This window comes from Jaculus jaculus, chromosome 9 (genome assembly GCF_020740685.1).
Source record: "Jaculus jaculus isolate mJacJac1 chromosome 9, mJacJac1.mat.Y.cur, whole genome shotgun sequence".
NCBI lineage: Eukaryota > Metazoa > Chordata > Mammalia > Rodentia > Dipodidae > Jaculus > Jaculus jaculus.
The window spans coordinates 21337285-21363162 of NC_059110.1; the positions used below are offsets into that span (position 1 = coordinate 21337285).

The window sequence follows — 25878 nt, forward strand, 5'->3', positions numbered from 1 at the left end:
GAGCCATCTCTCCAGCCTTATCTAGAACTCTTAAGCAATGCCAGATAGCCTAACTGCTATCAGAGACTCTCAACTGAGAACCATTTTGCCTCTCGGTATTCTCTGGCAACAAGAAACAATTTCACTTGTCAGTATTGGTGGGTGGAGGCCAGGGATGCTGCAGGTGCCCACCATGCACAGGGCAGCTCCCAAAACTAGGAATTATCTAGCACCAAGTGGCTAGTGGAGTATTGCAGTTGAGAATGATAATAACACTGGTATTACCACTGCTGCTACCCAGGGTCAAGTAGTCTATACCTATCACTCACATGATCTTCATAATAAGCCGACGGTGCTCGTATGTGTCCATTTGACGGACCAGTAACTTTTATTGTGCTATTATGTATAATGTTGAAAAGCTAGCCGGGCGTGGTGGCGCACGCCTTTAATCCCAGCACTCGGGAGACAGAGGTAGGAGCATTGCTGAGAGTTCAAAGCCACCCTGAGACTCCATAGTGAATTCCAGGTCAGCCTGGACGATAGTGAGACCCTACCTTGAAAAACCAAAATAAATAAATAAATAAAATGTTAAAAAGCTAAGAAACTAACTTAATACTAAAAAAAGCAGGAAAAAAAACATCAAATCAGTTATAATTACCTAGGAGAAATATGGAAATTATTCATGAAAGCATATAAAACTAAAAACAGCTAGAAAAACATTAATTATTCCATAATAAAAAGTTTTTAACTATGACTATAGAGACAATAACAATAAAATATTATTCTGTTAAGGTGGCAAAAATGAGAGTGGATATTTTTTCGAATTTTTTATGTTATTTATTTAATTTGCAAGCAGAGAGGGAGAGAGAAAGAGAGTTGCACACCAGCGCCTGTAGCCATTGCAAATAAACTCTAGACGCATGCACTACTTTGAGCAACTGGTTTCACATGGGTACTGGGGAATCAAACCTGGGCCATTAGGTTTTGTAAGCAAGTTCTTTAACCACTAAGCCATCTCTCAAGCACTGTGATTTTTTGTTGTTGTGTTTTCAAGGTAGGGTCTCACTCTGGCTCAGGCTGACCTGGAATTAACTTGTAATCTTAGGGTGGCCTCGAACTCACAGTGATCCTCCTACCTCTGCCTCCCGAGTGCTGGGACTAGAGACATGTGCCGCCATGCCTGGATGTAACTGTGATTTTTAAAAAGAAAAAAGGCTCAACAATGTTTGCATCGAACAGCAGTAAAAAACTGAAATATTTGTATTTAACTGAGCCAAACATGCCTATAACCACAACACTTGGGAGACAGAGGCAGGCCAATCAAGAATTAAAGGCGATTCATAGTGAGTTTGAGTCCAGCCTGGGCCACAAGAGACACCTGTTCAAAGGAAAAATAAGCATCGAAATATATTTGTTTGATAATATAGGATTCATAAATCACAACAATACATAACATGAATATATTACAAAATAAGAATTCCTGGGCTGGGGAGATGGCTCAATGGTTATAAAAATTTGCTACACAAGCCAGGTGTGGTGGCGCTCGCCTTTAATCCCAGCACTTGGGAGGCAGAGGTAGGAGGATCGCCATGAGTTCGAGGCCACCCTAAGAATACAGTGAATTCCAGGTTAGCCTGGGCTAGAGTGAGACCCTACCTCGAAAAACCAAAAAAAAAAAAAAAAAAAAAAAAAGCTACACAAGGTTAATGACCTAAGTTCAGATCCCCAGAAACCATGTAAAGCCAGACATGCATTCCTAATCCCAAAGTGCCTATGCCAACAGGAGATGTCTAGAGAATCCCAAAGCTCATAAGATGGAACAGTGGCAAGATGAGAGAGACCCTGTCTCTAACCAAGTGGCAGGCAAGGACTGACATGCTAAGGTCATCCTCTGACCTCCATGTGCACACCATGACATGTGTGCACCCAAACACATAGATACACACAAAAATAAATAAATAATACATACATAAATAGATATTTCCATGGGACAGTATAAAATGTTAGTGCTTTAAGATTTGAAGTGAGGGCTGGAGAGATGGCTTAGCAGTTAAGCGCTTGCCTGTGAAGCCTGAGGACCCTGGTTTGAGGCTCGATTCCCCAGTACCCACATTAGCCAGATGCACAAGGGGGCGCATGTGTCTGGAGTTCGTTTGCAGTGGCTGGAGGCCCTGGCGTGCCCATTCTCTCTCTCTCTCTCTCTCTCTCTGCCTTTCTCTCTGTGTCACTCTCAAATACGTAAATAAAAAATTTTTTATAAAAGATTTGAAGTGCCGGGCATGGTGGCGCACGCCTTTAATCCCAGCACTTGGGAGGCAGAGGTAGGAGGATTGCCATGAGTTCAAGGCCACCCTGAGATGACAGAGTTAATTCCAGGTCAGCCTGGACCAGAGTGAGACTCTACCTTGAAAAACCAAAAAAAAAAAAAAAAAAAATTTGAAGTGATAATGTTCAGGGCAAGACTAAATAATTTGGATTTTAGACCTATGTTTTTCTGCATTTTATTACTTTGCAGCACACTATCCCCATAGAAAATGGGAACAGTGACAATTCAATTCAATACAAACCCGGCTTATTTTAGAGACTGATCAATAGTAACAGTAATTGGCTGGAGAGATGGCTTGGCAGTTAACGCACATGCCTGCAAAGCCTAAGGACCCAGGTTCAATTCTCCAGGTCCCACATAAGCTACATGGTGGCACATGTATCTGGAGTTCATGTGCAATAGCTACAGGCCCTGGCATACCCATTCTCTCTCTCTCCCCCTCCCTCTCTCTCTCTCCCCCATAAATGAATAAATAAAATTAAATCTTAGAGAAAAATAGTTACAGTAATTAACAGTGGTAATAACCACAGTGGTAATTTTACTGACAATGTTATCATTAGCAACATTTACTGAATACTTCCTACACAGATTGTGATGTTATCTAATCCGTCTGATATCCACATGGAATAGGGACACATATCCCCGTTTTCTAAGCAAACCCACAGATACTGAAAACTGAGTCCAAATTTCAAGTGCTTGAATCTAAACCCTATAAACGTGCCTTAGGACACAGAAGGAGGGAAGGCAGCTCTCTACCCTTCCTCATTGCCCTACAGCAAGGAGCTCACCATATCCGCTGTACAGGGAGCAAAACCTCCCTTGGGAAGTAAGCTTAATAATTTATCTGAATAAACATAATGACTTAGTGGAATGATTATTCTATAATAATCCAATAAATATTTGTTTAAAAACATAGTAAAGTGGATTTGAAGGAAAAAGTAAGGCTGTCAAAGTGTCCTCAGGAACTCTTGAGATCAAAGATTCCACTGCCCTCGTAGATTAGAGGCTTCAAGAAAAACTCATTCTGTTAATAGGAAAATGGGTGCCTTTGAAAACATAACAGAAGGACTATGTAAACAGCCGAAGCATCTGTTTCCAGAACAGTGAAGAGGAAAGCTAAATATAAAACACGGTTTGTAGATACTAGAGTGTTGGGCTTCCCTATCTTCAGTACAGCCTCACCTCCCCAGAGCACAAAATGAAATCACAGAAAACAAAATGCTGTGATCTTCCTGGATCCATGAAGCAGAGATTAACTTAACAAATAACAGGAATCAAGATCCTAATAACATATTATCAAGGGGAAATGAGGGGGATTTGGCAGGAGCGAAAACGCAACCTCCCAGCCATGCTGAGTGCTCTCTCCTCAAGGCAACGGGCAGGTGGGAGGAACTGGGAACCACTGACCCCCACATTCCATTCCTCCCAACTCTCCGCAGTGCCCAGGCTGCCACAGCGGAGAAAAGCTGGCATGCCAGGGCCAGTGAAAAGGGACAGAAACCAATCAAGGTGCAGCATTTCACACCTCTTCCTACCAAACGGTATTTGTCCCTAGCAAAGCCTGAGAAAATGCTCAATGTGCAGCCTTACCAAAAACAGAACGCTGGACTGGGGAGATGGCTCAGCTGTTAAGGCGCTTATCTGCAAAGCCTAACAGCCCGAGTTTGATGGTTCGATACCCTAGTTGTCCAGGTAAAGCCAGATGCACAAAGTGGTACGTGCATCTGGAATTCATTTGCAGTGGTTAGAGGCCCTGGCGGGCCCATTCATTCTCTCTCCTCCCCCTCCTCCTCCGTCTACTTCTTACTCTCCTTCTCTCCCTCCCTCCCTCTCTCTCTCTCTCTCTTTCTCTCTCCACTCTGCCTCTGCTTTCATATAAATAAACAAAATAATTTTTAAAAAAAAATCATGGGGGCTGGAGAGATGGCGTAGTGGTTAAGTGCTTGCCTAAGGACCCCAGTTCGAGGTTCCATTCCCCAGGACCCACATTAGCCAGATAAACCAGGGGGTGCACATGTCTGGAGTTCATCTGCAGTGGCTGGAGGCCCTGGTGTGCCCGTTCTCTTTCCTTCTCTCTTTGCCTCTTTCTCTGTCTGTCGCTCTCAATATAATAATAAAAATAAATAAGTTTAAAAGAATCATGATGGAACCAGCTGGGAGTGGTGGTGCATGCCTTTAGTCTTAGTACTTGGGAGGCAGAGAGGATCACCGTGTGTTCAAGGCCACCCTGAGACTACACAGTGAATTCCAGGTGAGCCTGGGCTAGAGTGAAAGCCCACCTCGGAAAAAAAAAAAAATCCTGGAACCCCACTGTGTGTGTGTGTTGTGTGTATGAGTGAGCAAGTGCCCATGCACAAAGATGCACATGCACGCAGAGGGCAGAGGACCTTCTCCGGTGATGTTCCTTCCTATGGCATCCACTTTGGGGCAGGGTTTCTCGCTGGCGGGGAGCTAGCCCAGTACACTGAACTACTAGGCCAACAAGCGCCAAGGATGCTCCTCTCTCTACCTTAGCACTGGGATTACAAGTCTGCATCGCCAAGCCCAGTTTTGAGATGTGGGTTCTGGGGATGAGCTCAGGTCCTCATGCTTGTGAGGCAAGCATTTTCCCCAATGAGCTATCTCCCCAGCCCCAAACCTCATTTTTGGGTGGGATTTTGTTTTGTTTTGTTTTTAATTTTATTTATTATTTATTTATGTGAGAGAGCAAGAGAGAGAAAGAGGCAGACAGAGAGAGAGAAAAAGAGAGAGAGAATGGGCACACCAGGGCCTCCAGCTGCTGCAAATGAACTCCAGAGGCGTGTGCCGCCGTGTGCACCTGGCTTACATGGGTCCTGGGGAATTGAACCCGGGTCCTTTTTGCAAACACCTTAACCTCTAAGCCATCCCTCCAGCCCTTGTTTTCGTTCTTTCTTTTTTTTTTTTTTTTAAGTAGGGTCTCACAGCAGTCCCTGCTGACCTGGAATTTACAACATAGTCTCCAGGTGGCCTCAAACGCATGGCGATCCTTCTACTCCTACTTCTGCTTCTGCTTCCTGAGTGCTGGGATTAAAGGGGTGCTATACCAAGCCCAGCCCAAGCATCATTTTTAATGCATAGTGGCTTGACTATATAAAAAAATACTGATGATGGAGAATGGAATTTCAAATGGGAAAGTGTGGGGTTGGGGAGGGAGGGAATTACCATGGGATATATTTTGTAATCATGGAAAATGTTAATAAAAATTAAATAAATAAATAGGAAAAAAAATACTGATGTCCTGCTAAGCTACATGTTCTATACCTTTCAGAAACAAATAACTGGGATGAAAGAAGATATCAACCACAACAACAAAATAGAGACGTGGGGCTGGAGAGACAGCTTAGCGGTTAAGGTGCTTGCCTATGAAGCCTGAGGACCCAAGTTCAACTCCCTAGCACCCACATAAACCAGATGCACGAGGTAGCACACGCATCTGGAGTACGTTTGCTGTGGATAGAGGCCCTGGAGCACCCATTCTCTCTATATAGCTCTCAAATAAATCAACAAAATAAAAACATTTTTTAAATTTTGTTTATTTTTATTTATTTATTTAAAAGTGACAGACAGAGAGAGAATGAAGTAGATAGAGACAGAGAGAGAGAGAGAGAGAAACAGAGAGAGAATGGGTGTGCCAGGGCCTCCAGCCACTGCAAACAAACTCCAGACATGTGTGCCCCCTTGTGCATCTGGCTGACATGGGTTCTGGGGAATCAAGCCTTGAACCAGGGTCCTTAGGCTTCACAGGCAAGCGCTTAACCACTAAGCCATCTCTCCAGCCCAAAATAAAACATTTTTTAGTCATGGCAGGCTATTCTGACTGCTTGCTCTCAGGGGTTCTTAACTAGGAGACCTATGACAATGTCTAAATATGTCTAAATATGACATGTTTAGAGTATTCTAGACATTAACGGAACATACATTTATCAGCCAGCCTCCCTTTTGATCATATGGTCTTCAATCTTATTTGAAAGCTGTTTCATGCCTTTAAATAATACTTGCTGCCCACAGAGACTGTGAATAATCGAAACAAATATCATGAGTCTAATGAAACCGAAGGTGGTAGTAAGTAATTTATTTTCATTACTATAAGAGTACTTCAAATAGGTTCGACAAATGTCAATCTGTTAGTAATCTTCCCCTTTTTTAGGTTCCAGAAGACAGTGACATTGGTGATACCTGCTTCATAGTTAATTATCTAATTATCTAATTCTAATTATCACACTATTCACTTACTTGTTTTGTGGATGTGGTTATAACTACAAAAATACAGTTTTTTTTCTTTCTCTTTCTTTTTGTTTTTGTTGTTGTTGTTTGGTTTGAGGTAGGCAGGGTCTCACTATAGCACAGGCTGACCTGAAACTCACTCTGTGGTCCCAGGTTGACCTTAAACTCACAGCGACCCTCCTACCTCTGCTTCCCAAGTTCTGGGATTAAAGATGTGAGCCCCCATGCCTGGTGGATGCAAGTTTTGAGTCTGAACATACATTAAAAAAGAATGAAAGCTGGGCGTGGTGGCGCACGCCTTTAATCCCAGCACTCAGGAGGCAGAGGTAGGAGGATCGCCATGAGTTCAAGGCCACCCTGAGATGACAGAGTTAATTCCAGGTCAGAGTGAGACCCTACCTCGAAAAGCCAAAAGAAAAAAAACAAAAAATAATAAAAAATAAAAAAAGAATTAAGTCAAAATTTGATATATGATGTTATAAATATTATTTCATCTAAAAACTTTTAACAATACCTCAAGAAAGTCTCTGAATTCATGTTATTAATAATTATAATTGTACCTAACTAATATATCATATTGGTTCCTTTATTAGGACAAATGTAATGATGAGATACTAACCAGGGAGGGTCAGGTACAGAACAAATGAGCACTCTCTGCTTCACCTCTGCAGTTTCTCTGCAAATATGAAACCATTCTAAAATACAAGTTTATTTCACACAGGTAGAAATGCAGGTAAAGGGCTGGTGAGATGGCTTAGTGGTTAAAGTGCTTGCCTGTGAAGCCTAAGGACCCAGATTCGATTCCCTAGTACCCACATAAGCCAGATGCACATGTTAGCACATGCATCTGGAGTTCACTCATTTGCAGTGACTATAGGCCCTGGCATGCCCATTCTTTCTGCCTCTTTATCTCTTTCTCTCATACATAAATAAATAAATAATATAAAAAGTGCAAATAAAGCAGTTACAGTATATTTTCTCTGGAAAGAAGATAACAACTAACTGTGCTAAATCCATACTAAATTTTCAGTTTCACATACTATTGATTTGTAAGACAAAGCAATAAAGACAAATGGCCTAGAATCATTCAGATGGCTTTTGGTCCCATGGCTCACTTCTACAGGCACCTCTGTTTCCACACATTTCTGATTCATTTCTGTCTCATTCACTGACCAGAAAAATTCTGAGCAACCAAGATGTGCCAGAAGCTGGGGTGGGTCTGAAGAGTTACCCCAAGTAAGAACAGGACTGCTGTAAGCTCAGCGTCCTCAGACAAGCCCAAGGCCCACCCAGAGAGACAATGAAAATGTGTCTCCAAGCCCGGGCTTTTGAAAGTGCCAATCGGTGACATCTGTCACAAGGTTGTGCTGGGTGAACACAACTACACATCTTTGAACCTGGTCCCAGGAAGAAACGATAGCAGGAACTAAGGGAGAAACCTTGTTGGAGGTCAGAGAAGAATTCCCGGACTTAAGCACTCAGGAGCAAATTATTACTGACCTAAGAGAACGCACATTGCTCAATACCAGGCACATGGGTTGGGATATGGTTCAGGTGGTGGAGTATTGGCCCACCATACACAAACCCCATAACCATATAAAACCTGGTGTGGTGGTGTGTGCTTGTAATCTCGGGAGTCCCAAGGTGGAGGCAGGAGAATCAGAAGTTCAACGTCATCCTCAGCTACAAAGTGGGTCTAAGGCCAGCTAGGGCTACAGAAAAAAAAGGAGAGGGGTTGGGGGGACATCAAGCAGGTTTACAGTGCTTCTCAGAGTCATAAATTACCAGCTCCAAAGAGCCGATGTAAGCAACTGGAAGCCAGCCGCACGGATGAGCTGAACTCAGACCACTCCAAGCCTCCACTCATTTTTTTTTGCTCCAGTCCATTTCAGTTGAACAAAAGGTGAAAACAGGATTCTAGAAGCTGATTGGATATTCCGGCCCAGAAAAAAATCAATTTGCCTCCCTCCACATGCAATCATTTCAGAAGAAGAGCTTTTTCACATGGTAATTATTTTTCCAATTTTAGCCCACTTGAGCAGCAAGCAGTGTCCGGGTGACCAGGTTGTTTGGCATGGCAACTTTACTTTTTTTTTTTTTCACCTCTTCTGCAATCAGCTCATAGACAGGCACGTCTCGATATTGTCAGTGTGTTAATGCTGGTAGCACTCACGCCCGCTGCCTTGCTATGTACCCATCTACACCTGGAGACTGGCACCCAAGTGTGAAATAAGGAGGGCCCAAGATGGCTCACCCACGTGCCTGCTTGGTACACTCAATCCAAACGTCCATCGTTGGCTGTGTGTATGAACTATCTTCAAAAGGTATTCTGTGGCCCAGGGCTATCTGTGAGTATGATCAGTAAGCTTAAAACCAGATTTAAGGGCTAGAGAATGGCTTAGCGGTTAAGCACTTGCCTGTGAAGCCTAAGGACCCTGGTTCGAGGCTCAATTCCCCAGGACCCACGTTAGCCAGATGCACGAGGGGGCGCATGCGTCTGGAGTTCATTGGCAGTGAATACTGGAGGCCCTGGCGTGCCCATTCTCTTTCTCTCTCTCCCTCTCTCTCTCTCCCTCTTTCTCTGTCTGTCGCTCTCAAATAAACAAATTAAAATAAGACAGAAAACCATGTAAGACACTAAAAGCAAGCCAGGTGTGGTGGCATACACCTTTAATCCCAGCACTCGGGAGGCAAAGGTACGAGGATCGCCATGTGTTCGAGGCCAGCCTGAGACTCCATAGTGAATTCCAGGTCAGCCTGGGCCAGAGTGAGACCATACTTCCGGGGGAGGGGCGGGGGATAAAAGAGCTTCCACTATCCTAAAACCCAGGAAACAGCAACACTCAATAAATGTTCACCACATCATTTGTATTTTTTTCTTATGTTTAATTTTTAGCCATATCTGGCGCCTTTCAAGTCAACAGAAAACTCAGAAAAACGTGAACAGAAGGAAGAGTTTCAAAGCCTATGGAGAATCAATGCTGATCTGCTTTCCAGTACAAACCCAACAGCCTTGAGAAGTATTTGTCATAAAACACCAGGAAAATACTATCTCCTGACAGTCTTCAAAAATGATTGGAGGAAATGTCACTTCTTTATGCCAGTAGTCAAGTGCAGATTTACCTTCAACATTTTCTGGTTTTGTTTGGGCTCTGTTGTGCAGATATATTTTTCAGCATAAGGTCTCGCAACAAACTCAATGGACCTACAGAACGTAATCTCGGAGGGCTTTTAAACTCTTCAGAGAACAGAAGAGTCTCCTTAAGAAGGAGTAACGACAGCCAGGAGTTGGACAGGTCAGCCGGGTCCAGGGGACAAGGAGCACTGTGCTCTCAGCCTGCTTGCAAAATGTCAAAAACCTCCCAGTTTAAAACCCTAGTACTATGAAATATACCTTAATTTTTAGTGCCTGTGGGCAAAGACTGAAATGTGGTCATTACTTGAGGAAATTCACAAAAGCAAGGATAAAATACAGTAAGTTATTTCCATTTCAAGATTTTTTTTTTCTTTTTGCTTTATTTCCAAATGCTCTCTCACATGTGCGCAGAAAGTATACTTTTCCTTACATTATGCTGGTGACTCATAGTCAGGTAATATATCTTTTCTTTTTTTCTTTTTTCTTTTTGAGACAGGGTCTGCCTATGCAGCCCTGACTGGCTTGAAACTAGCTACGTAGACCAGGCGAGCCTCCAACTCAAAGCAATCATACTGCCTGTGACTGCCAAGTAATGGGATTATGGATGTGGTTCACTATGCCTGGCTAATAAATATACATGAATGACTAATTAAACAGTTCTCAGTGCTGGCAAGTGCCAGAGTACATGGGTCAGTTTGAGTTATCTCAAAAGAAAGTGAATCTGCCAGAAGAGTTTGCTCAGCAAACCCCAAACAAAAGAGGATTATTGGGGCTGGGAAGATGGCGCAGCAGTTAAAAGCATGCGCTTGCAAAGCCCGGGACTCTAATTCCTTACTAGCCATGTAATGCCAGATGCACAAGGTGCAAAGCGGTGCATGCATCTGGAGTTCGTTAAGCACTCATGTTTATACTCTCTGTCTGTCTCTGTCTCTCTCTCGCTCTCTCTTCTCACATACAAAAAATGGGGGGAAGGGGAGCTGCAGGGATGCCTTAGAGGTTAAGGCACTTGCCTTCAAAGCCAAAGGACCTCGGTTCGATTCCCCCAAACCCACATAAGCCAGATGTGCAAGGTGATGCATGTGTCTGCAGTTGCTTTGCAGCTACTAGAAGCCCTTGCACTCTCATTCACATTTTCTCTCTCTCTCTCTCTCTCTCTCTAATAGACAAGTAAATAAATATGTTTATTTAAGAGACAAGTAAAACTATGAAAATAATTTAAATCAGAGTTATTGTCATGGACCAAAAGTCCTGAGGTCCATAAGAAAACAGGCCAGGTCAGGGGTGGGAACACCAATCCTGGCAGCACGTCCCCAGGACGGACTGGTTGTACCAGGAGAAAAGGGTCAGTGCCAGTGTGGTAAGAGGATCTGCTTCTCAAAGGGTCACACACAAAGATGGCTCTCTGGCAGAGCATTCCCACTGAGGGCATGCGAGTGGCCTCAGAGACTCTTCGCTGGCTGCCTCTGCTCCCTGCATCTTGAGGGCAGCCTCTTACAGTATCTGCAGCACTGGCATCTATCATGCTTCCAGACTTCTACGACAGTTCTCTATTTGGAGAAATAACCCTCACTGCAGACTAAATAAAGCTGTTTATATAAGGCACCAGAAGGCAAATGGGTCATGTATCAGGGAACTGCAAGTGCCCAGGAACTCTGCTCGCTTGCAAACAGTCAAAAACCTTTCTGAGCCAAGGAAAGTGAGCTGTGCAACCAGCAAAACCCACCAGGTACCCTGCCACAAACATACCCCCCAAGCCACTGCCAGCCGCTGGCTCTCCTGTGTGGCTATTTTCTGCCACGCAGAGCATCTGCAGCTAAATAAGCAGAGCCAAAAATTACAGACTATGTTTTCTAGATCAAAGAGTAAGATGAAATTGATGAGCAGCAAGTATTGGTAGATACAAGGCCTCTGCTTAATCTCTAAATATATTCTTCATATGTGTGTATATAGATATATAGATGTATGATATGTATGTATGTATGTATGTATGTATGTATGTATGTATTGCAAGCAGAGAAAGACAGAGAGAGGGGTAGGATGGGCCTACCAAGGCCTCTAGCCACTGCAAACAAACTCCAGATGCAGGGGCCACTTTGTGCATCTGGCTTTATGTGGTTGCTGGAGAATCGAACCCGGGTCCATAGGTTTTGCAAGCAAGCACCTTAACTGCTAAGCCATCTATCTCTCCAGCCTTCTAGATAGATTCTTTCCCTGTATTAGCTTGAAAGGTTCTATCGACTGTCATAAATGGTCACTATTTGTTATCATCCTTCCTTCAATTTGACCAAGTTACAGACAAGGAATTTTACACGCATGTACCTTGAAAGGCCAACATGAGCCCCGCTAGCTTCTTCTGACTGGGGAGGCCACATCGAGGGGAACTAACTCCATTTCTCACTCCACAGCCTCCTTCTATGACTGGCATGTTCCATAACACACATGGAAAAATGAATTTTTCTCTAAAAGCTTCTGGGTTGACCACCCATATGAAATTAATTATCTGCATATGAAAGACATAATAAAATACTGTGGGTATCTAAATGTTTACCAGTCTCCACACAGTTTCAGATGCTGACAGCTTCCACAGTAGCCAAAAGAGAAAAAGAAAATCCAAGATCAGAATCCAGAGGCTGAAACCTCTAACCCAGATGTCTGGAAATAGATCTGGAAGCAGAGGTCTGTCTGTATTTAAGTTAGAAGCTAACCATCTTGAAATTCAAAAGAAATTCAAAGACAACAGTCAAAATTTGCCAGTTCCTATAGAAATTTCATTTAGAATCATTAAGAGTCTAAGAAATCAAAGCTCTGAGCAATATTTAAAAAATGGTCAATACCTATGAACAGGAAATTCATTGAAAAATTTGTCCAAAGACCAATAAACATGCAGAGGTGTAGATCTTACATACACACACTACAAATTCACAAATTCAAGTACTAGTGTCCACAGTGTGGAGGGCAGTTTCACAGGAAAGGCACATTCGCTTCCATATTAGCACAGGGAATATACATGTACCCTCTGATGTTTGTCATTTTTAAGAATTTTGTTTGTGGTTAACAGAAAATGGCTTGAATTTTGTTACAAAAAAGAACATCTGAGGGCTGGAGTGATGGCTTGGTGGTTAAGACACCTACCTGAGAAGCCTAAGAACCCAGGTTCAATTCCCCAGTACCTATGTTAGCCAGATGCACAAGGTGGTGCATCCATGTGGAGTTTGTTTGCGGTGGCTGGAAGCCCTGACACACCCATTTTCTCTTCCTCTGTCTCTTCTCTCTCAAATAAATAACTCTTTTAAAAGAAAGAAGGAAAGAAGGAAGGAAGCAGGAAGGGAGGGACGGAAGAGGGAGGAAGGAAGGAAGGGAGGAAGGACACAAGAAAGAAAACTTGGCTCTTGGTGGCGCACACCTTTAATCCCACCCAGCACTTGGGAGTCAGAGGTAGAAGGATTGTTGTGAGTTCGAGGCCAGCCTGAGACTACAGAGTGAATTCCAGGCCAGCCTGAGCTAGAGTGAGACCCTACCTCAAAAAACCAAAGAAAGAAAAACTGGAGGCAGGCGTGGTAGTGCCCACCTTTAATCTCAGCACTCAGGAGGCCAAGTTAGGAGGGTGGCCATGACTTCCAGGCCAGCATGGGGCTACAGCGTGAGTTCCAGTCAGCCTGGACTAGAGTGAGACCCTGCCTCAAAAATGAAAGAAATGACGAAAATAAGAAACAGAACAGAAAATAACAGAAAAAATTGTACTTGTGAGATCTTAGACATAAAGCCTCATATTTGTAGATTCATAGCAAAAAAAAAAAGTATAACAAGGAATATATATTTTTTCTTTCTGGTTTTTCGACGTAGGGTTTCACTGTAGCCCAGGCTGGCCTGGAATTCACTATGGAGTCTCAGGGTGGCCTCGAACTCACAGCAACCCTCCTACCTCTGCCTTCCGAGTGCTGGGATTAAAGGAATATTATTAATAATGGTTATGGGAGAAGGAAAAAGGAAGGACTATTTTTTTATTCTGTACAATTTTCATTCTGCATTGGTGGTAAATGTCTCATTCCTTAAGGAATTTTTTTGGGGGTCCATTTTTAATTTATTTTTTAGAGCAACAGACATGGAGAGAAGGGCAGAGAGAGAGAGAGAATGGGTGCACCAGGGCCTCCGGCCACTGCAAACGAACTCCAGATGCATGCAGCACCTTGTGCATCTGGCTAACGTGTATCCTGGGGTATCAAGCCTTGAACCAGAGTCCTTAGGCTTCACAGGCAAGCGCTTCACCGCTAAGCCATCTCTCCAGCCCTCCTTAAGGAATTTTTTAAGTGTTTTAAATGGATTAATAAAAACTAAATTTGGGGTTAAAAAAACTTTATAATAAAATATTCCAGGCTGGAGGGATTGCTTAGCGGTTAAGGCATTTGCCTACAAAGCCAAAGGACCCAGGTTCGATTCCCCAGGACCCACGTTTAGTCAGATGCACAAGGTGGTGCATACGCCTGGAATACGGCATGCCCATTCCCCCACCCACCCACCCCCTCATTCTTTCTCCCTCTTACTCTGTCAAATGAATAAGTAATTAAATAAAAGTAAAATAAAACGTTCCTTCAACTTGAGAGTAATTCCACAGCGGTGGTCACATTGATCCCTGCACACTGAGAATCCATGTTTCAGTTACGCTGGTTGATACAGAAAGCTTGATTTTTGTTCCCTGAGCCCTGGACTACAATTTCACTCCACACAATGCTAGAACTGGGCTATGACTCATCTTCCTCTACCAAACAATGCAAGTCCTAGGGCAGTGGGGGGGGGGGGGGGACTACCTACAGTTGCTAGTTCACTGAACTGTTGAAATTAAGGTCAGAATGTCGAGGCAAGAGCTAGGGAGCCACTGGGCTCTCACCAGGTCCCTAACATTGCTTTCTAACCAAATCCTGGATTTGGTAACGGTTAGAGCAGGAAGCATCTGTTGCCCTCGAAGTAGAGGCCAGAGAACCGAAGTGAAAACATGAAACGGATCCAAGCCCAGTCTCATGAGCACACCTCTCAATCGTGCCAAGGAAAAGGACACCAGCTAGGTGACGGGCGTGTGGCTCCAGCTTCAGTGTTTTTAAGAACCATAATGAATATGCTTGATTTCCTGTTCCTAGACTCAAAACACAGGAAAGTCTATTGTCAACTGACTCGAGTCCTACACTTTTATAGAACCTAGTTCTTCGATTTGCCCAGTGCAGTTTGTGAACTGCTTAGGGGTGCTCTTCCATAAACCCTAACCACCACCCCCGGGGGAATCTGCGACTCAGCAGCCCGGTCTCAGACATGCAGACAGTCGTACGGCCTGCAGGGCACCTGGGGGGCCAGGACCTGAGTGCCAAGTCGCCCCTAGAGGAGTGGTGCATTATCATGTTTATCACATCCTCTCCTGCCCAAACGCTTTTGTTTCAAACAAATCGGCCCTTGTATTTTTCCTTTCTCCCAGGTTAATAACTCCCATCTCCTGCTCTCTGTAAATAATATTCTTCCGGGTCTTCAAGCACCACTCCTGCATTTTCTCTGCAGATGGCAAGGTCAGCAGAATGTTCTCGGCGTTTCCAAGCTGCCTTGTAGCATAGCGCTCTGATGCCCTGGGCTGCTCTAATCAGATAAAAGCGCCTGGCGCGTCAAGGGGCGCAGTAAGCGGCAAGACAACATGGCCGTTGTCCACCCTGTCACCCAGCCCCAAACCTGGGACATATCACCAGGCCGCCCCTTGCCCCGCAGGGGGACAGAACTGCCACTTTCATTTTCACACACTCAGTGTCGGCCAGCATAGAGCCTGCACCCACCAGGTGCCCAGATGTTAACTGAAGAAGGAACGAATGCAAAAGCAAACTAGACCTCAGTAGCCCAAAGCAGCCTTAGACATCCAGGTGTCAACACAAAAAGACTTAGAGCCAAAGTTCAAGAGAGTCTTCTGGATGGTTCCATCTTCTCTCGCTCTCTCTTTCACACACACACACTTCTCTCGTCTCTCTTTTCTATCGACATACACACACGCACGCACAAGCCCAGCTCCTAATAAATTCTGTTTTATTTTTGTAGATGTGCATGCGTGTGTGCGTGCACATTATGGTGTCTGTGTATTCATGTGCAAGCGTATGAGTGTATGCATGCCAATAGTGCGTGTGCCCCAGCACACGTGTGGGGATCAGAGGACAACTTCAAACGTCAGTCTTCCCCTTGCACCTTGTGTGAGGCGAGTTCTCTCACTGTCTGGCAAGCTCCTATCTCCACCAGCCTCAGATGTGCCAGCATCACAGGCATTGGGACCACAACACCCAGCTTTTACGTGGGTTCTTGAGACGTGGACTCGACTGTCCACACTTGTGTGGCAAGAACTTTATCCACTGAGCCATCTTCCAAGGTGAAAATCTTACCCCCAAAGTTCCCAGTCTCCCTTGCTTCACGAGGACACAGTGACAAGAAGCCACCTGTTCCCATGAACTTATCCTAGCCCTTCTTCCTCAGTGACAACCTACGCTTGGCCCAGCACGGCAGCCGACCACACCAGCACACACAGGAAGCTCAGCCCAAACGCGGCCCCCTTGCGGGAGCTCGTTCATCTATTCCTTAGACGCTAAGGGCCTTTTCTCTCTTCCTCTCTCCCCCCTCTCGATCTGCCCTTTCTTTCTATCTATCTATCTATCTATCTATCTATCTATCTATCTATCTATCTCAAATAAATAAATACAACATTTTAAAGAAGAAGGAGGAGGAGGAAGAAGAGGAAAAGGAGCAGGAGGAGAAGGAGGAGGAGGAAAGAGCTAGAAAGGTGCCTCAGTGATTAAGGTGCTTACTGGCAAATCCAAAGGACCCAGGTTCGATTCCCCAGTACCCACACAAAGCCAGATGCACAAGGGGATACATGTAACTGGAGTTCGTTTGCAGTGGCTAGAGGCCCTGGCATGCTCATATTCTCCCTCCCCCACCCTCTCTCTCTCCCTCTCTCTCTCTCTTTCTCTCCCTCTCTCTCTATATATATCAAATAAAATATATTTTTAAAAAGAAGTTGCGGGCCTTGCCTTCCTATCACACACAAGGTGGGGGCCTGAAGTACGGTTGAGACAACACCTCCTTCTTTACCTCTAACTTGGAACTGTCAGTTCAATGGGGGCATCCCTTGTGCCCCTCCACCATACCTCCACATTGACCCCACACACACACACACACACCTTTGGACAGCTGTGAAAAGCTCTGAAGTCAAGGAGGCATCAGTCCCAGTGCATCAAAGACCCCTAGCTGGGGGATCCCAACACACTGGTGCTTTCAATGGGCAGCCAAGGTTGTGAATCTTCTAATCTATCCATCTAAGAAGGAAATGTCGACATAGACATGGAGTTCCGCAGCCAACAACAGAGCAGGAAGGGTGGCAAGATAAGCAGGGCCTCCCAAGCAGTTTCCTGAGCAGGGGAAACTTCCAGACATAAATCATCTGGCCATCCATAGATGCTTAGATGTCCTAGCTCGCCCCCAAATACTTTTTTTTTTTTGTAGTTCATATTTTCAATCTTTCATTTTTATAACTTTGGTCTCTCTTCCTCAGAATATTGTTGACATCAATGAAAATGTTAACATTAATTTTTAGCATCTTTGCTTCAAACAAGATCAATAAAAAAAATTTAAAAAACAGAGAAGTGTCGGGGGGAGGGAGGGAATTACCATGGGATATTTTTTTTATAATCATGGAAAATGTTAATAAAAATTTAAAAACTTTAAAAAAAAAAGTTTTTAAACTAAGCCGGGCATGGTGGCGCACGCCTTTCTTTAATCCTAGCACTTGGGAGGCAGAGGTAGGAGGATCACAGTGAGTTTGAGGCCACCCTGAGACTACATAGTGAATTCCAGGTCAGCCTGGACCAGAGTGAAACCCTGCCTTGAAAAACAACAACAAAAAAATATACCACAGAGACAAGAAAAAGTTAAATAACAACCTAAGAGAAGAGATGTTAAGCCCTTGTGGAATTTGAAATCATGTGCACATTGGTTTTCTATTTGTATTAAAAATAACATCTGAATTTTTTTATTTTTTTAAAAAAAGTGATTTCTATTTTCAAAAAGCCTTTTGCCTGGCCAAAGGGAAGGAAAGAATGTTATCGAAATAGACCAGAACTCAACCAGCATTTAAATACATTTAAAGTGGTAGTGTAGTTAATTTGTCTAGTACCTAAAGGTTTGTCTGTATTTTTCTTCTAATTATCTGCTGAATTCTACCAGTTTGGCTACTCCAAAGCCTCTGTAAGCAAGAAAGCTAGGCACAGGCCAGCAGACCACCATGACTGTTCATGCCAGAGAACAAGGAGAGCTGGTGGGAGCCCAAAGAAATCTGAGCCAGGCCTCAGTGTTGCCGGTATCTTATCTACTCTATTCATGGGATTTTTAAATCCGGACCCTGAATGGAGTTTTGATTTTGTGTTGGGACCACAAAGTTCCTTCATAAGCAAGCAAAGAGGGAGACAATGAAGAGAGAATCCTTGGCCACGAAACCAAATCATTAAGAAATATATTAGAAAATATAAACCAGGCATGGTGGCGCATGCCTTTAAGCCCAGCACTCGGGAGGCAGAGGTAGGAGGATCACCATGAGTTCAAGGCCACCCTGAGACTACAGAGTGAATTCCAGGTCAGCCTGGGCTAGAGTGAGACCCTACCTCGAAAAACAAAATAAATAAATAAGCCCTCTCAGGAGCCTAAAAGCTTTTGCATACCGAAAGTATTCATTCATGGAATATATGGCCTATCAAAACACATCTCAGATTTCTTTTGTTTTTGTTTTTGCTTTTGCTTTTTTTTTTTTTTCTCAGAAAGACCATATCACCAGTACATACATATGTCCATTCAACAAGACATGCATCAGAAAAACTAAGTCACCCTGGAAGTAAATGCCAGCGAGAGAAAGGCAGGCATATACGACACTCTCTATGAAGGTCTGCATCTATGTCCCCAGAGAGACCGACGCCGAAACAAAGAGCCCACAATGCTCCCCTCCCCGCCCGCAAAGTACAAATGTCCACTTCTGCCCATTCTCAGATCTGAACGATGTATGAGAAACAGAGAGAGAGAGAGAGAGACAAAGAGAATGTGTAAAATGCCTTTGGTGCCAACAGAGTAAACTGAATACGGGTCTACTGAACACCACAGAGCCAGGTAGGATGGTACCCAACAGTGAATTCCAACACATATAAGGTGAGGTGGGCGGGTCTAGGTTTCAAGGCCAGCCTGGACTACATAGCAATAATAAATAACACCACAGAGGAAACATACATTCTTTCTCTCTGTCTGTCTGTCTGTCTCTCCCTCTCTCTCTCTCTCTCTCTCTGTCAGAAAAGCAGTGGACACGGGCTACTATGCAAACAGTGAAACCCATCTGTCGCAATTTTTAATAATATTTTTAATTACTTGAGAGAGAGAGGGGCAAAGAAAGAGAGAGAGAGAGAGAGAGACAGAATGGGTGCACCAGGGCCTCCAGCTGCTGCAAACTCCAGACGCACGTGCCCCCTTGTGCATCTGGCTTACGTGGGCCGTAGAGAATTGAACCTGGGTTCTCTGGCTTTGCAGGCAAGTGCCTTAGCTGCTATGCTATCTCTCCAGCCCCATCTGCCACAATTTTAAAGTTCCCGAGTCCATGGCTGCAAAGAAGCAGTAACTCCGGCAGGTTACCTCCTTCCAGAAGCACCGTGGAGCCCAAGATGTGTGTTCTACGCCAGCGTCCACACCAGACCTGGGGTGAGGAGGGGCTGCCACCTCTGCCTGTCACCTGACAGCTTCATGAGTCCCAAACACCCTGGCTCCCCTCGTGTCTTTGCAAAGCCTCCCTGGCCCAGTGTGCCACGACTCAACACGCTTACCTGGGGAGCGTTTGCCAGCCTGGAGAGCCGCTCGCCCGGGCAGGTCCAATCTGCACTTTTTCCAACGAAATGTGGTGGCTGCCAGGCCGCTCATCACCTACGTGGGCTGAGAGGATGGAGAACGCGATGTGGAGGAAGTGAACAACAAAAGCCCACTGCGAACTGCACACTGGGATGTCCTGTGCTGTGTGCGTTCTTTTCTTTCTTTTTTTTTTTTTTTTAATGGCTTTTATTTTTCCCACGAGAGGATCTGACTAAACCTAACCCAGCCTCCCTTGCAAACCAGACAGGAAGTTACACTTTGCAGTCAGTGAAAAGTCTAAAGGTAGTTTTGTTTGGGTTTTTTGTTTTTTGTTTTTTTTTTAATGATCACAGCTCTGAGTGTCCCTGGGCTGCTAGAGAGATGCTAACTTTTTTTCTTGACACCATCAGAAAGCAAGGGCCACCAAGCACGCGTGCGCACACACCACGAAGTGTGCACACAAGTGAATCGCCCTGAGTGTGCAATGAGACTGAAGGGATTGGTTACTCATTAGCTACACTTCAAAGAATAAACTGGGCTCATTACTTCACTTTAGTATCCGCATATACCTTGAGGAAGTAAAACTCCAAAAGGATTTCTGCTTAATCCCGTATAAACTGCTCTGATAGAAAAATAAATAACAACCCAGAATTATTATAAGTGGTAACCATTTTTGACTCATATTTTCCAGACTGTTCTATTTTGGGTGTTTGCCTTAATCTCTTGTTGTCATGTATGCACACGCTACCCACAATCATACAAAAAGCAAGGAAAATAAACGTTCATACTATCTTATCAACTTTCTTTTTTTTAAATTTTTTTCAATTTAGTTATTTGAGAGCGACAGACACAGAGAGAAAGACAGATAGAGGAAGAGAGAGAATGGGCGCGACAGGGCTTCCAGCCTCTGCAAACGAACTCCAGACGCGTGCGCCCCCTTGTGCATCTGGCTAACGTGGGTCCTGGGGAACCTAGCCTCGAACCGGGGTCCTTAGGCTTCACAGGCAAAGGCTTAACCGCTAAGCCATCTCTCCAGCCCAACTTTCTTAATTTTAATTCTTTTTCTTTCTTGCTTTGAAATGGAAGATCTGAACTTACTGCAATGATTTTCGTAGGACATGTATCCCTACCAGGATACATACGAGTTTAAATCAAAAGAGCAATTCTCTTCTTGCTCCCAGATGAGGAACAAAAAGAGAATACTATTGAGTCTAAGCTGTGTCACTCTGGAAAATATATATATATACTTTCTCTAAACCTCCTTCTCCAACTCTTTAACACTGGACAATGACCTCACCCGTGTCCTAGACAAGTTAAGGAGACAGCAAAAGTCACAACTGTTATCCACGATGGCGAACAATTTGATTGATATGTAATTCTCACAGTATGAAATAATCCATCTGCAGTGTGCGAATCAATAGCCATGTTTGCAGAACTACACAGCAGCCCCTGCCATCAACTTCACAACCTCTCATCATGTCAACACAGCAGTCGCTCTCCTTGTTCCCCCCTCCCCAAGGCAGCCACTGTATTCCGTGCCTGGTCTCCAGAACGTTATCTGCTCTTTTTTATAATGTCTTATAAATGAAATCAATGCATGCTCGTTTGTGTCTTTCTTTCATCTAGCATGTTTCCAAGAGTCCACATTGTAGCATGCACCAGTACATCATGTCTTATGACTGAATGACATTCCACTGTATTGAGGGGAAAAAACGCATTTCAGGGCTGGAGGGATGGATTAGTGGTTAAAGTGTCTGCCTGCAAAGCCAAAGGATCCAAGTTCGATTCCCCAGGACCCCCGTTAGCCAGATGCACAAGGGGCGCACGCGTCTGGTCATTTACAGTGGCTGGAGGCCCTGACGTGCCCATTCTCCCTCCATCTCTCTCTCTCTCTCTCTCTCTCAAATAAATAAAAATATTTTTTTTTAAAAAAATGCATTTTGGGCTGGAGAGATGGCTTAGCGGTTAAGCGCTTGCCTCTGAAGCCTAAGGACCCCAGTTCAAGGCTCGGTTCCCCAGGTTTCATGTTAGCCAGATGCACAAGGGGGTGCACGCGTCTGGAGTTCGTTTGCTGAGGCTGGAAGCCCTGGCGCGCCCATTCTCTCTCTACCTCTATCTGTCTTTCTCCCTGTGTCTGTCGCTCTCAAATAAATAAATAAATAATGAATCAAAAAAACGCATTTTACTTATTCATCAGCTCATAGACATGTGGATCAATTCCACACCTTTGAGCTAATATGAATGTTTCTGCTGTGAACACCTGCATGTAAAATTTTTGTATGGACACATTCTCATCTCTCTTGAAGGAATAGAAGTTTCCAGCATTAGAATTACTAGACCCTACACAAACTTTATACTGAACGGACTAAAGAACTACAGTTTTCCAAAATGGCCACAGCATTTGACATTCTCATCAGCCTTCCAATTATTCTGGATTCTCCCCAGGCCTTGGTATTAACTCTTTGGAAATTATAAATATTCCAGGAGGTATGAAGATATGTCTCATTGTTTCATTTGCAGTTCCTTGATAGACATTAACAACCACTGTCTTCAGGAACCCAAAATGTCGCCATTCCTATCAGCAGAACCAAATATTCTAAGTTGAAATCAAGCGCCCAGGCTGAAGAAGTGTCTTAGTAGTTTAGGCGTTTGCCTGCACAGCCTAAGGACCCAGGCTCCGATTCCCCCGTACCCACGTAAGCCAGGTGCACAGGGTGGTACATGAGTCTGGAGTTCATTTGCTGTGGCTGGAGACCCTGGGGCACCCATTCCCTCTCTGCTTCCTCCTCTCTCTCCCTCCCTGCCTCTCTCTCAAACAAATAAATAAATGATAATAGCAATTATATTATATATTATTTGTATATTAATAATGCAATTTGCATTATAGCATATATAAATAATTTATATTATGTAAATTTATATTTATTATAATAAGATAATTACATATTAATTAAATATATGTATATATTGTAGGGAATTAAAAAACAGCACCAAAGCAAGGCCCCCATTTAACCAGGGTGGAACCAGCCTCCAACATTGAAGCCTGACCCTGAGGTGTCCACCTTTAGCGGGGGCTTATGCCCTGGAGGTACAGGTGAATTCCAGAACTTTTACTGGCATAGCTGCACAGGTCCCTGCCTGCTACATTTTGCTGGCCTTCAGGTTTATGTAGAGGTCCTTAGAGCATCTGCCCCCCAAACCCACCACAGCGCTGGCTTTGCAACCCTGCAAGGAAATGAAATTCTTGGGCTGGAGAGATGGCTTAGCGGTTAAGCGCTTGCCTGTGAAGCTTAAGGACCCTGCGAGGCTTGATTCTTCAGGACCCACATTAGCCAGGTGCACAAAGGGGTGCACACGTCTGGAGTTCCTTTGCAGTGGCTGGAAGCCCTGGCGTGCCCATTGTCTCCCTCTCTTTCTCTCTCTCTCTCTCTCTCTCTCTCTCCCTCCCTCTCTGTCTGTCTGTCTGTCTGTCTCTTTCTCTCTCTGTTACTCTCAAATAAATGAATTAAAATGAAAAAAAAATTTTAAAAACAAAAATGAAATTCTAAGTGTAAATATGACACTTCAAGCATTAACACATGCATCCTTTTCACATGCCTTCCTATACGTGTCTCCTTAAGCAAAAGTAAGGCCAATTATAGAAGCCTTTTGTAAGTAAATGGGTATACTAATTATTCTTAGGAACAAACCTTAAACAAGGTGTGATCTCATTGAGAATCTCACATATCTTGAAGGCCATCAACTCAGTACCTACCCAGACATTAGCAAAAAATTCCTCTCCCTCTCAAAAGAATGGTGCATGGGAAATGATAGTAATTATTCAAAAATATTTAATTCAAAGATGAAATCACTTTTCAGACCTTTTCAGGTCAGAACAAATCAATGTGTAATGATATTACTTGTCCTCAGCATCCTGCCTTAAAATTTTATTTTTAATGCCCCCCCCCACAAAAATATTATAAGTAGGACAAAATCTATATAAAGCATAAAAAAGAAAATAACACAAGGGCACTGGCTTTGGAGAATAAAACCTTTGCTTTTCCTTATTTTCCATTGTGAGGCCTCAGGCCTTGCAACACGTATTATCCATCTTTTAAAATTTTTCCATGTCCCAAGGCTGCACTATGTAAACCATTGTTTTAGTCATTTCTTGGCATACAGCTGACGATGAAAGTGACCACTGAACTTTCACATGTCAAATAGAACTTTCCATTGTGGGAAATTTCTAGAACATTCGCATTACACTAAGTGGAAATGTCATCACAGCTCCAGAGCAAAGAAGGCGGGCAGCAACCAAGGAAACTTCCAAACTGGTTTCTCTGCAGGAAAAGCCAAGCACAGACACCCTGCAACGCCTTCACTAGAGACCCACCCAACCCTGGTCAGCGAAGAAATCCCAGGCTGTAATCAACTGACCAAAAGTTACCTGAAGGATAACTACCCAACAGGAAGCCCTCTTTTTTTAAAATATGTTTTGTTATTTTCATTTATTTATTTGAGAGTGACAGACCGAGAAAGAGGCAGAGAGAGAGAATGGGCGTGCCAGGGCTTCCAGCCATGGCAAACAAATTCCAGATGCGTGCGCCCCCTTATGCATCTGGCTAACGTGGGTTCTGGGGAATCGAGCCTTGAACCGGGGTCCTCAGGCTTCACAGGCAAGAGCTTAACCGCTAAGCCATCTCTCCAGCCCCAGGAAGCCCTCTTGAACCCCCTGGGTACTGTCAGAACCAGCTCCTCACAGAACATCTCTCTGCTACGCTACACAAGCCTCATTCCTCATTCTCGTAAAATCAGCAGGCCATTTCGGTCACAAGTATCTGTCCAGGGTATGCACAGTTCTTATTCAATCTGGTGTCGACAGTGGTAGTGGAGTTTTTTACACACACTCGCTCTATGATAGCTCAACAGCCACTGGCTGCCAGGCTGGGTCTCCTCTCATCACAAGAAAAAGAAAGAAATGGAGTAGAGAGGAACACAGAGCAAATCAGCTGGAACTGCAAGAAGTGCTGGAGAAGAGAACGTGAAGGAAGCCAGGCACTAATCCTCTCTCTACAGAAGAAATGCAGTGTAGAAGGGGGATTTGGGATGGGGAAAGGGAGAGTGGTGGGAGGGGATTATGATCATGGTATATTGTTTATATTTATGAAAGCTGTCAATTAAAAAAGTTTAAAAAGAAACACATTAATAAAAAAAAAAAAAAGAAAAAATGGGCTAGAGAGATGGCTTAGCGGTTAAGCGCTTGCCTGTGAAGCCTAAGGACCCCAGTTTGAGGCTCGGTTCCCCAGGTCCCACGTAAGCCAGATGTACAAGGGGGCGCATGTGTCTGGAGTTCGTTTGCAGTGGCTGGAGGCCCTGGCATGCCCATTCTTCTCTCTCTCTGTGTCGCTCTCAAATAAATAAATAAAAAGAAACACACACAGTGACACATCACCCCACCCCCACAAGCCCATTCAGCTGAAAGGGCCATTAAAAGTCCACATTGTCAGGGCTGGAGAGATAGCTTAGCAGTTACGGCCTTTGCCTGAAAAGCCAAAGGACCCAGGTTCAATTCCCCAGGACCCACATAAGCCAAATGCACAAGGGGGCGCCAAATGCACAAGGGGGCACACACACCTGGAGTTCGTTTGCAGTGGCTGGAGGCTCTGGCTTATGCCCATTCTCTCTCTCTCTCTCTACCTGCCCATTTCTGTATCTCTCTCAAATAAATAAATTAATTTAATTTAATGTTTTTTAAAGTCCACATTTTCTTCACTGTTACATGCAAGCCCACTTAGCTTTGAACATCATATGATAACTGTCAGTACAAACTAATGAACTTATACCTGCCCGTGCCAAGCAGCAGATAAGAGCTAATGCCAAGCCACAACCTCCAACACCAGGGAGAGCTGCTGTCAGGAGAGCATCACCCACCTCCCATGAACTCTGGACAACACTGGCTCAATTTCTCATGCCTTATTATAATTGAGCAAGAGCCACACTTTGTCTCAAATGGGGGGATGGAGGCAGGGAATGGAAGAGAAGGGGGAGATATGACTTTGAAATTTTACTTTATTTGCATGTGGCTTTAGAATTAAAATTCTCCAACAAATTCAAACCTCTGCTAGCAGATATTCTCTATTTGAAATCAATGTGCCAATGATACAGTCGAGCATATAATCATCCTCAAATGCGACCACTTCTTTCCCAGCTCTTTATAACTACTCTGTTTTGAAATAACTGATATGACCTTTTCTTTCTCATCAGTTTATAAACTTTCTGAAATAATCTTAGACTAATAAAAGAAGTCATAAAAATAGTACACAGA

The 25878-nt window shown here is 44.0% G+C and overlaps 1 protein-coding gene across 6 annotated transcripts in view; it reads right to left on the bottom strand.

Moving 5' to 3' along the window:
• The window catches only part of Utrn (utrophin), a 555367-nt gene that overhangs the window by 456803 nt on the left and 72686 nt on the right, over positions 1-25878 (bottom strand). For 3 of the 6 annotated variants that reach the window (XM_045158276.1, XM_045158273.1, XM_045158272.1), the window contains exon 1: positions 19553-19649. The exons of the other annotated variants lie outside the window; for them this stretch is intronic. In XM_045158276.1, the coding sequence (XP_045014211.1) occupies positions 19553-19646 (94 nt within the window). In that variant the 5' untranslated portion in view covers positions 19647-19649. Of the gene's footprint in view, positions 1-19552; positions 19650-25878 lie in introns of those variants that run through there. 6 annotated transcript variants of the gene reach the window in all.